Genomic DNA, 15,490 nt, shown 5'->3' on the forward strand with positions numbered 1-15,490 from the left:
TTGTGTGAAATCAAACCTATTGACGGTTGGAGCGTTTCAATTTGATGGTGGAACAGATTTTAATGGCGAAGGAAGTTCGATAATTGCCCGTTTCCTTCACGGTGGCGCCACATACTGGAAAATGAAAGAACGTTGATCGTTTAAATATTTCGCTTTTCGCCTTTATTGACTGATTCATTTATTGACTCGTTAACGACATATCTCGTGGTTCTACCTTGGATAGTTAAAAAATATCACTTTATTTGAAGTTTGTCGATGATGCGTTATTACAAAAGAAAACGACAAGTAGTTCCCAGCGTAAATGCTAAACATGACGACATTCACAGACTTGAAAACGCCATTGAATTTGCTGCGATTACCTTTACTTTTTTTTTTTTTAAATCGTTATGATGATAATTAATAATGCTTGCTATGTCATCTCGATTACTCATCGATCTACAATCGTACGGTAACAATCCGCGGAAAAGTTAAGACGAAAAACAAAGCTTATGAAATTTATACGAGATACCGAATGGACAGTTTAAATACTTTACCATATATAAAGTATTTATGTAAAAATAACTTTAAAATCTTATAATCCCAATTTCACTAAATTCTGTAACTATGAAGCTCGTCCTGTATCTCGCGTTTAATTGAGCAATCGCCCAATACGTCTCATAATCAAGAGATTATCCTAGTTCCCTAGGTCGACGATTTCATCCGTAAAAATATTTTAAAAAAGAAAAAAAAATAGAATTATACTATCACGTATATAATACATGCGCGGATCGTACGTAATACATTGACAGAGCATAGAAAATAATATAAAATTTTCATGGAGAATTTCTCAACTTCCTCACAACACACAGTATTTTATCTTGCTTGTTGTTTTTCACAGCTTCTTCGTAAAGCATGATGATCACTCGAGCACGTGTTCATCAAATCAACCCTTGATTAGCCGCTAATTAACTACTCGTCGTTCGCAAAGCACATCTCGGTGGACTGGATCGACATGATTAAATAAATTGCTATACATCAGACTCGTGACTAGGTGATACCTAACAGAATGATAGGTAAAACACGAAATATGGAGTCTACCTTGATATTAATAAGTCAGTTATTAAAAAGTCATTAGCGATCATATCACGAGAGTCATACGAATTAATAATGTCGTAACTTATAAAGGGACGCGACTCAATGGTGCAGCGCATAACTTCTTGAACCTCAATGACTCGAGCGACGTTCAGCAAATTGAAATAGTCGCGAAAGTCTATTTCCTTAGTCATTTCTTTTTCCTCGATTTTCATGAAACAATTGTTCTTAGATTAAGATTGCACAACCGAGAGACGCGATCGAAACCTCGGCGTTGCGCATGCGCAAAAGAAGAAGTTGTACTCGTAGGTAAATAATAAAAAGGGGGGGAAAAAATGATTAATGATCGAATTAAGAAAAAAGGTGGAAATGTTGTGAAAGAACAAAAAAAAAGGAGGAAAGTTTACCTGCGATAATCGCATGAAATATTTTACACTGCCAGTACAGCGAATTATCGAGTTTGTCTTTTCTGTCATTTCGAAATATCCACACGAGTATACTTTGCGTACGAGATGTACGGCTAAGGACAACGTTGTCATCATCGTCGTCGTCCTCATTAACATCATCGTTATCATCATCATCATCCTTCTTACGGTGCTTAACGTTGCGAATTACATATATATGTACAACGCTGACTCTTCATTCGTACAGTGTTATCATCGACATCCCAACCCACTATATAATTCATAGTGATGGCTTCGAAGAGAGTTTTGGTAGAGCTTCGTTGCCCGTAACTCGCGGACATCGTTTTGTATTTATATGTTTATTTCATCTTATCATCCCAACGGTGAGCGCAGACGCGTCAACGAAACAGACGAGCGAAATTGCGAAGTGCGTGGCTTACCGTTTTTGAGGAATCCGCTCTGAAAAATGGAGCAGTAGAAAAAGATATTAAAATGTCAATGAAAATACATTGAATCGATACTGTCGGCTTGTGTTGATCGCAGACTCCGTTATCGTGTAAATTACCTTGTGACTGTATTGTGAAATTCTAATAGTTGGTCAGGAGTAGCTGTGGGTGCACCTACGACATTTTGTGTAGGCATTGCTTTGATGGCTTCTTCCAGCCCTTTTGATACAAGCTTAAAAAACATTTGTTCAGTAAGCATTGACGAATTTCATGTTGAGTATGGGTAAGGGAATTTTTTCTTACCTCTCTGTCGAAGGATATTAATTCGACGATAACGTCAGCTACGTCAGAGAGCATATAAGAGTGTAAAGAAAATACAGAAGCGTGTAGTAACCTGGCGACTAAGGATTGTCCTTCCTTTCTCACTATTTCTTGCACCAGTTGTCGTCTTATCGCAAAGTCCGATCGGTTCTAATGGAAAACACGTTATACCGTTAAGAGCGTCAGGGTTAAATGGCATCAGGGTTTCCCCGGGACAGGTATGTTTGATGCATACCTCGTGCTTACAACCGCTGTGAAGTAAATCGTAGAAGAATTTCATGACGGAGGCATTGGCATCTCTGTGATCCAAGCTGCAGGCAAGGAGAGCGCACTCGACGATACTGCCAAGGGCGGCAGAATGTAGAAATGCAACTGGTGCTCTTTGTAAAAATCTGAAGAACGTCATTAGTTTCAGTTGATAATGGTATTGCAAGTATTTTTTGTATTTCAGGAACGAGCTTACCTTGCGCACAAACGAAACAGATCATCCACTGTGTCTGGATGATTTTTAAGACCATCAGGATGCTGAAGAATTGTGAAAGTAGGACCGATGAAAGCTTCCAACATCCCCAATAAGCCTGGGACACAGTCTATATCACTTGCGTACTCATCTACCAAGATGGAACCGAGGTACAGGAAACAACTGTGTTGATGGGCTGCGTAAAGCTCCACAATCTAATAAATCAAATATCACTTGTGTTATCTATTGAGGTTAAGTATTTATGCAAGACTGGTATTTATACTATACCTGTTTTACAAGAGGTTCTAAGAGGTGAGCTGAATGTTTTCCTACACAGCGAACTGCAAACCTCAAGCATCGACAGCATCTTTCCATGAGTCTTGTGTCGTGTTGGTAAGTGTTACATGCATTGGATAGTACTGGCCACATCTGTTTAATAATTCATCATAAATATATTGTATCCTATGCCGTAATCAATTCAAAGAAATATTTGACATGCTGGTGAATTACCTCAGTGATGACACTTTGACATGGATGAGGTTCATTAGGATTCTCAATTCGAGGATTTGTATGTCTGAATATAGCTGCAAGCCTGTCTAGCCAAATCATGGGATCAGTCTTGGTGCCTCTCTCTATAGGAATTCCTCGGGACTCCATGAGTTCACACAAAGGTCTCGCCTGGAACCAGCACAGCTCCTTCATCGCTGGTGCGATCTCATCTTTTGGCAATCTAGCCAGAGTACTGGCCACTCCTGAATAACAAATGAAAAGGTTATTATGAGACAACAGCTCACATAAATTATACACTAGGAATAAGAATATACCTTTTAGCAGCACTATAGCTGCGTCGTTACTGATGGCAAAATTATCCAAGGAACGTGCTATTTGTAAAAGACCTTGGAAGTGGGCAGCCATATGTAACGGACAAGCCGCGCAGATACTTTGTAGAGCACGGGAAGCTGCATTTCCTAATCCTCTTTGGTTGAGACATGCTAGTAGAAAATTTAGTACTGGTTCTGAAAAAAAAAATCACATTCAATTTTAAGAGCTTACAAAATCAAAGATTACTTGTCATTAGATTTTACCTAAAGACTGTGGATGCTTTTCGATCCATTCGCACAATTCCCCAAGTAAAAGAACACTCGTATGCCGTACTGCTATATGGGCATTTTCAGGTAGATTCAAAATGGCTTCAACCACCTTCGGTACTACGTCATTTTCTTCCCTGCTTGAACGCGAATACAACAATAGAAGACAAATGTACATAATAACAGCTAGTAAGTATGCAGGTAGAAAAGCAACTTACGGTAGAATATTTTTTGCGACTGCCTGCATAACAAAAAGTGCAGCTTCGGTCGAATCCCAAGTAGGTGGATGCGCTGGTTGTCCCTGTGGTCCAGGACCACCAGTCAAGGTCGAGAACATTTGGCGGAAACAGTGACTACTACCAACAACAAATACTACGTCCTTGATTAATTCTGACACTCTTCCTCGAAAGTCTGCAAATTCTTCTCCACCACCACCCTCTTCGACAAGTCCCAGCTGATCGAATGAAAATTATATATTGATTATTCTGCTTCGGTATATCTAGATCATTGTTTAAGAATTTCAAAAGGACTAACTTGATCAGGCTCCATTTGACAGTGCCTGCACAAAGCTGCGATAAGTCTCTCTATGTGAGGTTTAAAAACAGAATTGAGGTCGTCGCTGTTCCTTTGATATAGAACTTCTGATAAACGATACCATAGATTGAAGGTTATTTCCGCCACCTTGAAATTTCATATCGTTATAGCACATACGATTGATTTTCCTTTGCAGTAATGAAGTTTAAGATATTTACCTCATAGTCGTGATGACCAACGCACATGAGAACAAGATCAAGTATTTTAATAGCATAATGTTGTTTACCACCCACGCTACCAAGGACCATAGTTTCCAGGAAAGTTTCCGCAAGCTCAGTAAATATCCGACAGTAGTTCATAGACCTGCAGAGTAATATTCCACTATGTTCATTAGGTGTGAACAGTTGTGCAAATGTTAAGGATACGTGAAGAGGATAGATTACTTATCCATGTCTTCATGTGCCACTGATAAATGATACGGTTGTTCGAGGGTTGTGACACTTGTAAAGAGGCACAATTGAAGCTGTTGAAGTTGCGCCTCTAATTCAGTGTTTTGACCACGGTTGCAACTGCTCTCTTGTTCAAGAGCTTGTAGTATAATGCAGACGCAATCAGTCGCAGCTTCGTGTAGTTGCGAACTAGCCATATGATTGCCTAGTACCTGCGTCAGGAAGATTCATAATGTCTTTAACTTGCTTTCACGTGGAATTTAAGTTAGCGAATAATGAAGAAATTGTGTCTACCTGAAAGGCGTAAGCTACAATATCACTGGAGGGGACAGCCTGGAGGGAAATTGCATGTACAATTGTCCAACTTGTAAAACAACGGAGTATTCGTATGTGAATTTGTACATTGTCTCCGCCATTTTTCAAACACATTTTCTAAAAAAATTGTTAAGATATACTTAGGATATTAAACTATACTTGTACTGAGGGACGAGTAGAAATTACATTGGGGATGAATCAAAAGACCATATATCAAAGAGAAGCAATGGCAAAGGGTGAAATCGAAAGGTTAAGAACAAAGACTATACAGGTGTGGAACATGTTTGAGGCAAAGGTTAAGGAGGCCGAGATTTCAGCAGGATGCTAAAAACAAAGAAGTCAGTTATGTAAGATGAAACCAGTATATAAGAAGTTTGTAACCAGTGAGGTACTTGAACGGAAACAAGTGAGAAAAGGTTTGCTTATAGAAGGTGTGGAAGACTAGAGGGAATACTAGGTGGACAATACAAGAGAAAGAGAGCAAAGAGGTGATCAGGTGGGTAATATGATCTGTATACTGTGGAATAGACTGTATGAACTATATACTACCGTTGTGTCAATGATATTCATAAATTACATACCAGGAACTCCATAACTGTTTCTGCACTCGCGGTCAAGTCCATTAAAATTTGTTGCCGCCTATTGGCTCCTAATCTAAAGTGAAGTTTTGTGAGATATATTAGACTGAAGTTTGCTATTTATTATAATCACACGAACCTGAGAGATCGAGCGTTAACTTCTTCTGGAAGAACGATCATAACTTCAAGCAACGGCCACAAACTGGATGTATTACTACCAAACCTATTTATTAAATCTACTACTGGTTTTTGCCAGGAGGACATTTGTAGCGTGAGGTCTGCTAAAGCTACACATAGCTGCAAGCAAAAAGTAAATTGATAATTTTTTTAAATATATGTAAATAACTTCCTTTCTAGCTGAAACAAACCTGTGTAACGATAACAGTATTAGTGTGTTCGTTGATTTGAGATATGTGCTCCATTAAAGAGTCTCTCAGTGATGCATGAGCTTCAGTTGGCAACTCATGAAAGGACAATTGAATTTTTGTACGCATAGTCTGTGCAGCGAAGTAACACGACTCTAGGTCTCTCTTTTGCTGGAGCATTTCGTCTGCCACCTTCCATGCATATACCTGAAAAATAAAATCAAAAATAAATGCATAAACAAAATATTTATTAAGGAAGTAATAATTACTACAGCAATAGAAAGTATTAGATGTTCTCATTCGTATGAATGAACTTTCTCAGCCTAACAAAGATATATATTTATCCATATCACACCCACGTACAGAAATGTATTTTTACAACACGATATTTTAAAATAACGTCGTTAAATAACAGAGTAGACTCGAATACGAGGTTAGCATTCTGGATCAAAACATACAGCAATACTTAAAACGTGTATGCAAAGTGGCAATATAATAATCAATTATTGGGTGACAGTACCGGTTTATCAAGGGGGAATAACAGAATCAATCGCTAAAATCAAGGCTGAATAAACGTGCCAAGAAGAAATAAAGGGAAACTCACCGATCTTTGTAATACGCCCAACCATAGTGATGCCTTTTCCTTTTCCAACGTATCCGGATTGTTGTACAACGAGTAGACTGCCTGATAAACAGTCTCTAATGCGGGTGGCGAGTCCATGCTTTAGAATATTACAGCTTCCCGTACGATCTCCATGCAGTAAAATCTCTCTGACAACAATTTCGGTGGCGTTGTTCTACGTACGATGTCGGTCATCACGTCCGGGAAAATCTACCGCCACAGCGCCGGTACAACCAGTGGCACGCGGTATGTTTCTTCAGTTTCTGCTTTACTGATTGAGATTTTACGTGGCAGTTCGATTCATTATTCTTTACATAATTAATAGATATTTTCAGTGAATAATTAAGATATGATAAATGCTACCTCTTGTGTGAAAAAATTTTCTAGGATTGTTAATTTAGTGCGACGTCAAGAAGTCATTGAATAATAGATGTCATGTTGCACCCTTTGCCCGGTTGATAATGTCGCCGTAAATATTTCAAACCTTTAATTAGCCACAGCCTTGAACACCTGATAAAAGACGCGCGTTTCTGTCACTTTGAAGATATTCAGAGCTTATAAAAAAGAAATTGATAAATATATCTTTACAGTGAGAACAGAGCTGTGGAGTCGTTGGGATAAAATTGCACGAGGAATTATTTAAATCGAGCGAATTGACTTATAATTCTTTTTAGGAATGAATTAACACAATTATAAAACTGTTTGTTAGACTATTATATACAATGTCGTTACCGTGATATTGAAGAACTTTGTTGTAGCTCGAAATATGAGATGATATTAAACCAATTTAGTAAAACCGTTAAATTTTCGTGGTTCAAGAATTCTTTTGTTTTTTTTTCAGGAATATAGGATATACGCAGCTTACATTACGTTGTTGAGGAGAATTCTAAGGAAATTAATCAAATATACTAAAGTAATTAGAAAATATTAGCAGATCTTCAAAATAAGGAGCCATGCATAATTTTCAATGGCGCCGAATGTGTACCTGCGCATGAGGCCGGCCGTACTTAACCAACGAATGTATTTCGATGCTGTCAAACTACGTGTTTGACAGAATACGTAAGAGGGTAATAAAAGAAGGGTGTTCGATATAATGAGTGATTATAATATTCCAATTATTGAGCCTACTATTGATTATACACAGGTTCGTTTTTTGATATTTATGAATTTCATATTGTATGTAATCTAATGGTGGTTGATGTTATTTTTTTACTTACAGGTTCCTGCTATACATCAGAAGAGAACTATTGCCTTTATTAATCATTTTATCGTACACACTGTCACGTTTTTGAATAAATTTGCACTATCATGTGAAGAAAGATTGTTCAACTTTGAGAATAAACTGCAGAGAGTAGAGGCTTCGCTGCAACTTCTTGAGTCGAGGGTATAATATTAAGGTTTATATGTCATGAACAGAATTCTACATGAGAATTGATAAGGGAAATTTGGACTTTTTTTTTTGAATAGCTGTCCTCTATACCAGGCCTAAAAGAAACACCAGATCATCAGGAAGATGTTAGGGTACAAAATGAAGAGGTGAAGAATGTAGAGATTTCGGAGCAAACAGTAGACGAACCTGATACCAATGAAATTAAAGTTGAGGAACCAGAGAGTGACAAACAACCTATCAAGGAAGATCCTGTATATGGAAAATATTTTAAAATGCTGCACGTAGGAGTTCCTAGGCCAGCAGTCAATTTGAAGATGCAACAGGAAGGACTAGATCCATCGCTTTTAGAGTAAGTTCTTGTAAAGAGATGCATTCTTTAATTGCAACTAGTTGCATTTTTTTATAAAATGTTTTAGTTTTACATTAGAGAAAATGATTTCAACAGATATATGATAATGTTTGATGATAATATTTCTTGATTTTCATTTTATTTTTAATGCTGTTCTACTTACAGTGACCCACAACTGTTGGTTCCAAAAGCAAAACCTGATGCACTAGGTGAAAGTGCAAAAGATGACTGATTACTTTATTGGTAACCATGTACATCAGGGAAAAAATAAGTGCAATGTATGTATTTTTGCATTATACAAGGTACGTTAATAAATAAAACCATTTTACAAATCCTCCTAGATTTATTTTTCTTTTCTTAATACACCCAAATGCATAATATTTAGAGATATTTAGAACTGGATCATCTGTCCCTGTAATTAACAAAGTATATACAAATTAGTCATTGACAATAAAAAATAAATTAATCCTACACTGCATACAAAAATTAGCCAATTGCATAAATAACCAAACAAATACATACCTTCCTCTTCTTATCACCTCCCAGCTCGAAATGTTTGCAACGCTTCAGAGGAATTTGCTTCCTGTATTTGCATTCAGTGCATTCCATCCTCAATACAATTTTCTTGGTTGTCTTAGCCTACAGTTACAAAATAAAACAAAATTATGCTTCTGCTTCAAACATTGCACTCCATGATTCTTTTAGTAGCTCTACAATATACCTTCTTACGGAAAATAGGCTTGGTTTGTCCACCAAAACCTTGCTGTTTACGGTCGTAACGTCTACGACCCTGAGAAGCATGCCTTTCCTTGCTTTTCTTATATTGAGTCACTTTATGTGGCTTGTGCACTTTGCACTTTTTGCAAAAAGTGCGTCTTTGTTTGGGAACGTTCACCTGTAAACAAAATATTTTAGTATTATTCACTGTAATCTTCACATTAATACTTCTTATTCATGAAGTATTTTGCATTCCCATAAATTCTATTATTTACTACAAAATGGCAGGATTACATTATCTATGCAATATAGAATTAGAATGACTTATAAGCAGCACAGTTAACATTAAAAATAAGTTTTCAAATTCAGCTGATATAATATAGAAAATACTGAATTTCATGTCTTGCATGTTTTGAGGTTATACTTGTCTGTCATGTTGTTATGAAGGTACAGTTTACACAAAATTAAAAAATACCCAATAGAACATTCAGTAAATTTATCAATTATATTAAAACTTTTATTAATATTAGATGTTTTTCACGGATTACCACTATTTCAACAGATAATAAAAGGCTCATAGAAAATATGAAAATGCCTACCATCTTCGATGTTGGGAGAAAAGGGAAGTGAACGTCTGAATCGGAAGTTGACGTCCATGCAGCAGTGGGCGCATGCGCGTTGTACCAAAGTGACGTAAAATTTCAGAAAAGTTTACACTTTTTCACCGTTTCCTCTGTTCCTCCCAGAGTTGACGCAATACTGAATGTCAAAGTATAAACAATATTAACGTCCCACGCAGATCTAAAATATATATTAGTAATATATTTCCATGAAAATATTCCCTCGTTTACTCGCGTGAAACGCCACCAGCAATCTTTAACGTATACGCCGTGAAACAGGTACTGATAAAAATTCATAAGAAATAAGAATCATAATACATAAATTACATCGTTATCACTTTTACAAGATCCTAAGAACATTGACTTTACTAATATTGTTAATATATGAGCATTTCCGTAAAAAGAATCTATTAAAAATTCTTCAAGCCTACTATGACACGCTTGTCCAATGTATCGAATCATTAAATATACAAGAAAACTCATAGACGTATGACAAGATAACGTGGTTGAAATATCATTGTCATTACTAATTGATTCCAAAGAAAAAAAAAGGAAATTCTGTCATTGGCGTCGTGATAGTCCTCGTTCAAGTTGAAGGTAGTCATTAAAATTAGTCACAATACTGACTGATACACGACAGAAGTCGATGTCCAAGAACGAAAGATAATATTCTAGAAAATTCCGAAGCATTGCAAAGAGATTATTTTAATAATATACGATAAGCGGAAAAACGATGATGATGACTGTTACGAAGAAAACATACCTAATATGTAACGCTTGTGAAAATCATGCGAAACAGTCAAATTTTTCTGGTGATAATCATGTATATACATATATGTACAAAGTATCGTATATTGATAGGGCATACATGAATATGGTAAGATAAATAAAGAATACGATACAATACGATTAAATCAATATAACAAAAAAAATACTAGCTCCAGATATCTAAAGGAAAAGTATTTCGAGCGGGATATTTATCGATTTTTCCAGGTACAGGGCGTCCAAAAGCGCGTGGACGGATCGCAGCGCCAGAGCTTATTTGAATCGAGCGACGTAGCCTCGAAGCAGACATGCTTCATGCTCCACGTACTCTCAAACCCCTCGTCTTTAAACAAAATGAATTTTATTCATATAGAAGAAAAGGGATTTGGTAACGAGAGCAAACGTAGAATTAAACGAATATCATGTGGGATCTCGATACGTTAGGTTATCGGCAGTGGAACGTTCGAAAGACGTTAAACGTTCTTAGCCAATCAGCTATTTATCGAGTTTCAAACCCGCGCCATCTTCATTTTTGAACAAAGCCAGGTTGGACGTGCTAGGAGCGAGTCGAGATCGGGTAGTAGTCCGCTTTCCGCTATTCGCGCCACAGTCGTCGGCACACGCCACTCTCCGTTCCTGACTGGTTGTTCTCTGTCTCGCCCTTCCCCTCTCTTACTATTTTCCCCTTCTCGATCAAACCAACTTTTAAACCCCCACCCCCCATAGGCTACTACCGCCGCCTCCACCGACGGTACCCCTGCAGCTACCAATACCGTGAATCCCTTCCTCTATTCCTAACTACCCCACCACGGGTTTTCGCCTGACGACGCTGCTCTCTTGGGCATTTCGCCGGAAACCGACGCCGCGTGAGGACGCACGGACGCAAAACTCCAACGCGAACGCACGACGATTGTCGCTTCTACGACGACTCTTACTCTTCTCCCGCTTGTCCATAACCGTGCGCTCTCCTTCTCACTCTCTTTCGCTCGCTCACTCTCTCCCTCCCTTCCTCCTTGTTTCACTTGGTGTTACACTGTCGCGGCATACACGCTCCTGCTCTGTCGGAGTAACACGTTCGGTAAGGAAGAGGACGACACGCAGGCATCGGTTTCGACGACGCAGCATACCACGCACACGCCATGAGTACCAAGGAAAACAACGAGGTTGCCGTAGAGAAGGTGACGGAGAACGACAAGGCGTCTGCTGACGCTAAGTGTGAGATCAAGGGAATCAAGAGGCCAGCCGAGGTGAGTTAACAGTGAATTTATATCTCTACGACTTCGGGTCTTATGCATTTGGAAGTGTGTCTCGTGTTCGGAGGATCTTTACTACGTGTGTTTCTTCGTTATTCATCGCAATCGTCGTTACGTCGTTGTCGCTCATTGTGAATCATATCGTGTTCCTCGTTACAATTACTGGCTGCAGTTGCGTATCGCAAAGTTGCGTGAAGTGAGGACGGGTCGCGTAACGGAGTTACGCGGGCGAATGATCTTGGACATGTGTGAGGGGAGAATGCCGGCCGGCGTTTTCCCAGCGACTCCATTTTTCGAGCTCGCGGCGTTCGTCGCTCTCCCTCGCGTGTTCTTACGTAGCTTGGAGTCCGCTCATGAGTAGCGTAGAGCCCGCCATCCTGGACGACCTAAAACAATCTCCATTAACCATCTTTCGCGTGAGGATATTCACGGCTATATTTATTAGTCATTCATTGTCACGATTGTCGTACAATATTTGTTAAATAAACGTTACGAATTTCGAGTACCCGGTTGATCACCTCTTTTCGCTTACAATTCCGTCGTCTATAATTACCGATCTGGATTCGAATTGCGCCGGCACCGGACGCGCGTCGTGTGCTCGGCCGATATCTCAGCGTAATACCGAGCTTATGCATTCCATGTGCTTTACGTGATTATAAATTCTTGACGAAATTTTAATTTCTCCGAAGCCAGTCATAAATCCATAGTATACTTATGAATAACGCGTAAAGATCAAGCTGGTATATCGAGGGACGCCATTTTCCCGCATCGCTGTCATCGATGGGTATTCTTTGCCGGGAAAGCTAGACCTCCCGCGCATTTTTCCGGGCGTCGTACCCATGGCGCCCATGTAATCCAGTCCGCGTTTTTCCTCCTTTCCGTTTTAATTAATTGTTCGATCATTCTTACTGAATGGCCGTGGGGAGTCTCTCTCTCGATCCTTATTCTAGAATTTATTCATCGATCCAGCAGTCTCCTTCTCTCACTTTTACCTTCCCCCTCTCCCTCTCTCTGACTCGTTCAGATATACTATATTCCGGGTAGCCTGTGCCACAGTTTGCCTCTAACTCTCCAACGAAATTGTTTACCGGGTTGCATGCATAAACACGACGCCGAACGCCTTCCTTTGCGACGTGACCCACGCAGTCGACTCCAACGCCATGTATCTCCTTCCCTTTTTCCTCCTACTACGTCTACTTCTCCGCCATCATCTCCTACTTCTCGTACACACACCGCGTGTCCCTCTTTTTCTTCCTTGCTTCGCCATTACCTTTTCTCGCGCGCGTTCATTTTCCCTCTCTCTATCTCCCGCTCTGCTCGCCCTCGGCTCTCCTCTTATCCTCCTCCACGTCGGCGTTACGAACCTTCGAGAAAACATCGTGCGATTTTTCATCCTATTCGGCACGTATTCGAGAACACGATTGCCGCGCGATATTTTTAGATATAGACCATCATCGTTACTACGAGATTCGAGAACCGAGCGCAATTTCTCTGTAATTCACACCGACGCCGTACGACGCTACCCGGAAAGCGTCTCCTACTTTTGAGCGTCGCGGCGTTACATCGTCTCCCTCACGTCACGTGGGACGTCTCTTTCTCTATCTGAAATATACTGCAGATTAAGGCGTCTACTACGAGAGTCGGTCCTTATTTATTTTTTCACTTTACTTGCTGAAAAGAGAGTCCATTTTCCTTTAATTAGCTTTGACGAAAATCTTCCATGGGATAATCTGACGCGTAAACAATCCATTGTGGCGCTAGGTCGATTTCTCTCAAGTACCCCATGACAGCGACACCTTTTACCGTTACCGTAACGCCCGAAATAATGTGACAGTTTCTAGCCAATATAAATGTTTGTCGGGGAAACTTTCGAAAGCGAACAACGGTACTGTTTGCTTCCGTTTCCATTGTTACCGACCGGGCAGCACGGCCAAGAGGTTCGAAGGAAAAGCTGTAATGTGAGGGCTTATCGCCTGGCGTCACCCGAGCATAAATCAATCTTAAGGGAAAGGTTATTTGAAAAAAAAAAAGGGTCTCAAGCCTCGAAACCATCGTTCGTCCCGTCGCTTCAGTTGGATTATACGAAGAGAAGCCAAAAAGGCGCCACGATATTCGGTAGGTACGGTGTACGTTAATTTAGTTCAGCGGGTTAACGATAGAGCGCGCCACTGTCGTCTCTACCAGCGACAATGGCGGTAGAGTACTGGTTGTTTTTGACGATAAACTTGCTTACATATTATAGCATTTTATTATCGCGATTCAACCGTCGTTATCTTCTCTTCTTTCCCTCCCCACCACCCTACTCCTTACACCGTCCCCTCAACATCTTATTATGATCCCTCTCCGCTTTCAGACTCACTCACGTAATTCTTATTTATCATATATTATAACCAGGCCGAGTCGGTATGTAGAGCGTAGTAGGCCATGCTTCGTGCAAGTCCCCTTGAATCGAGCAGAAGGCGGGAAACATAATGAAAGCTACGTCGATTAGACACAGTTATGGATCGATGGACTTTAGCCTAAAAATAAACGATTGGCCATCGGGTATCGAAAAATGGCTTCGACATTTTTCATTGTCTCTTTCTATCTTTTTTCTCTCTCCAGTAATTCTAATGGACGCTAAGCATTAATCGAGATCACTCTGGGCATATCTGTTGGTCCTTATATCAAGGTCTGTTAAATAAATGCAATGAATCTCTGTCCTGAATTAACCGCGCGTATGTCGTGAGAAATTATTTAAACGTTGGTATTACTTACCGCGAATTTGATATAGAGTAATCGTAATTCTCTTTACAGCAGAGTCACGGGGAGACCTTGAAAAGTTTTTAAAATCCCGTAAAATTATGATTCGTCGAACGAAACTCTATGACGCTCGTTAACGATAAAATTATTGATATCCAAAATGGCAGATTCGTCTTTTTCTCTTGTTTCGGCCAGTCAGTCACGGAGGAATCGGGAAAAAAAAAGAAGAAATCGGTACGATAGGTTAGAACGTTGGGTTATCTAAGGAGACCTCGTGAATGGTAACTGGCTGATAGGTAATCGTTTCTTGCTCATAGGAGTAGGCCGCGTCATCATTTCGTTTGCGTCCGACGCCACTGTCACCCACTCTATCCCGTGTGCCTAGCGACGACGCCATCCGCGTAGCGACGCCGGTAAAGCCGACGTCGAAACACAAGCGAAAGATTCACCAACGGACTTTACGTAATTTCGATCGCTGCCCAACAAAAAATTCTTAGCAGCCCGTGTAAACACGTCGCTCTCTTGGTAAATCGATCCGGGTGGGACTCGTTATCGAAGATATCTTTGTCGCGAGGAATTCTGTCCGATGTATCTGCATGCAATACTGGGCTACACTTATCCTCAATGATATTTCTTTTAATATAGTTTACCGGCGAGTGACGAATCGCGGCTTGTTGTAGGACGCGTGCCAAAAATTCACTCTTTTATTTTTACCGCGTTCCACGACGATTACCCTTTGCAGTGGTCACATATATCATTGGGCAAGTAGTCGCGGAGAGTGATCGGAGAAAGTAATAACCTCTAGCCTGGTTTTCATCCAGCTTCCGTCAAATGAGTCTCAATTAACACTGTTCCTCTCTCTCTCTCTCTTTTAGAATATCAAAACCACACCTTAAATAGTGGAACTGAAGTTCCAGCATATGACTTTTGGATAATGCTTCGTGTCAGCTTTTTGTACGGAGTCCGTTGAATTTTTTTTTTTTTTTTTTTTTTTTTTTTTT

The 15,490-nt window shown here is 39.8% G+C and overlaps 5 protein-coding genes across 11 annotated transcripts in view; 2 read left to right on the forward strand and 3 right to left on the reverse strand.

Annotated features, from left to right (window-relative positions):
* Positions 1-145: 145 nt before the first annotated feature.
* LOC107273452 (transportin-3) lies at positions 146-6,843 on the reverse strand. Of its 2 annotated transcripts, none has more exons than XM_015751667.1 (18): positions 6,636-6,843; positions 6,035-6,238; positions 5,806-5,963; positions 5,670-5,742; positions 5,068-5,205; positions 4,768-4,985; positions 4,543-4,687; positions 4,325-4,471; positions 4,009-4,244; positions 3,788-3,927; positions 3,527-3,718; positions 3,213-3,454; positions 2,991-3,131; positions 2,706-2,917; positions 2,478-2,634; positions 2,225-2,392; positions 2,041-2,153; positions 146-1,934 (listed from the first exon to the last, which is right to left on the reverse strand). In XM_015751667.1, the coding sequence occupies exons 1-18, from the start codon at positions 6,750-6,752 to the stop codon at positions 1,874-1,876; spliced, it is 2,862 nt and encodes a 953-aa protein (XP_015607153.1). In that variant the 5' UTR covers positions 6,753-6,843; the 3' UTR covers positions 146-1,873. The 2 variants fall into 2 exon arrangements, with proteins under 2 accessions (XP_015607153.1, XP_015607152.1); XM_015751666.1 differs by having other exon boundaries at positions 3,788-3,930.
* On the forward strand, positions 6,810-11,742 carry LOC107273454 (WASH complex subunit 3). 2 transcript variants are annotated; one of them, XR_001539226.2, is made up of 6 exons: positions 6,810-6,899; positions 7,495-7,797; positions 7,873-8,037; positions 8,121-8,392; positions 8,558-8,694; positions 9,672-11,742. XR_001539226.2 is itself a non-coding variant. In XM_015751668.2 (5 exons), exons 2-5 carry the CDS (start codon positions 7,747-7,749, stop codon positions 8,622-8,624), a joined length of 555 nt encoding a protein of 184 aa, XP_015607154.1. In that variant the 5' UTR covers positions 6,810-6,899; positions 7,495-7,746; the 3' UTR covers positions 8,625-8,734. The 2 variants fall into 2 exon arrangements, 1 of the variants encoding a protein (XP_015607154.1); XM_015751668.2 differs by lacking the exon at positions 9,672-11,742 and having other exon boundaries at positions 8,558-8,734.
* LOC107273456 (60S ribosomal protein L44) lies at positions 8,716-9,845 on the reverse strand. Its single transcript, XM_015751670.2, has 4 exons — positions 9,709-9,845; positions 9,114-9,287; positions 8,915-9,031; positions 8,716-8,804 (listed from the first exon to the last, which is right to left on the reverse strand). The coding sequence occupies exons 1-4, from the start codon at positions 9,709-9,711 to the stop codon at positions 8,784-8,786; spliced, it is 315 nt and encodes a 104-aa protein (XP_015607156.1). The 5' UTR covers positions 9,712-9,845; the 3' UTR covers positions 8,716-8,783.
* The window catches only part of LOC107273455 (glutamic acid-rich protein), a 9,919-nt gene continuing 5,754 nt past the window's right edge, over positions 11,326-15,490 (forward strand). Inside the window, exon 1 of one of the 2 annotated variants that reach the window (XM_015751669.2) lies at positions 11,326-11,741. In XM_015751669.2, the coding sequence (XP_015607155.1) occupies positions 11,634-11,741 (108 nt within the window). In that variant the 5' untranslated portion in view covers positions 11,326-11,633. Of the gene's footprint in view, positions 11,742-12,085; positions 12,164-15,490 lie in introns of those variants that run through there. The other variant, XM_025090816.1, reaches the window with a different exon arrangement.
* Positions 11,743-15,490, reverse strand: part of LOC107273461 — a 4,987-nt gene continuing 1,239 nt past the window's right edge. The window contains exons 1-2 of one of the 4 annotated variants that reach the window (XR_001539249.2): positions 14,505-15,445; positions 11,743-12,133 (exon numbers count right to left, since the gene is read on the reverse strand). Coding sequence is in view for 1 of the 4 variants with exons in the window: in XM_025090814.1 (XP_024946582.1) it covers positions 11,840-12,133 (294 nt within the window). In the remaining 3 variants the exon portion in view is untranslated. Of the gene's footprint in view, positions 12,134-12,739; positions 13,709-14,504; positions 15,446-15,490 lie in introns of those variants that run through there. The other 3 variants (XR_003061542.1, XR_003061541.1, XM_025090814.1) reach the window with 3 other exon arrangements.

This window comes from Cephus cinctus, unplaced genomic scaffold (assembly GCF_000341935.2).
Source record: "Cephus cinctus unplaced genomic scaffold, Ccin1 Ccin1_scaffold1609, whole genome shotgun sequence".
In the NCBI taxonomy this organism is placed as follows: domain Eukaryota; kingdom Metazoa; phylum Arthropoda; class Insecta; order Hymenoptera; family Cephidae; genus Cephus; species Cephus cinctus.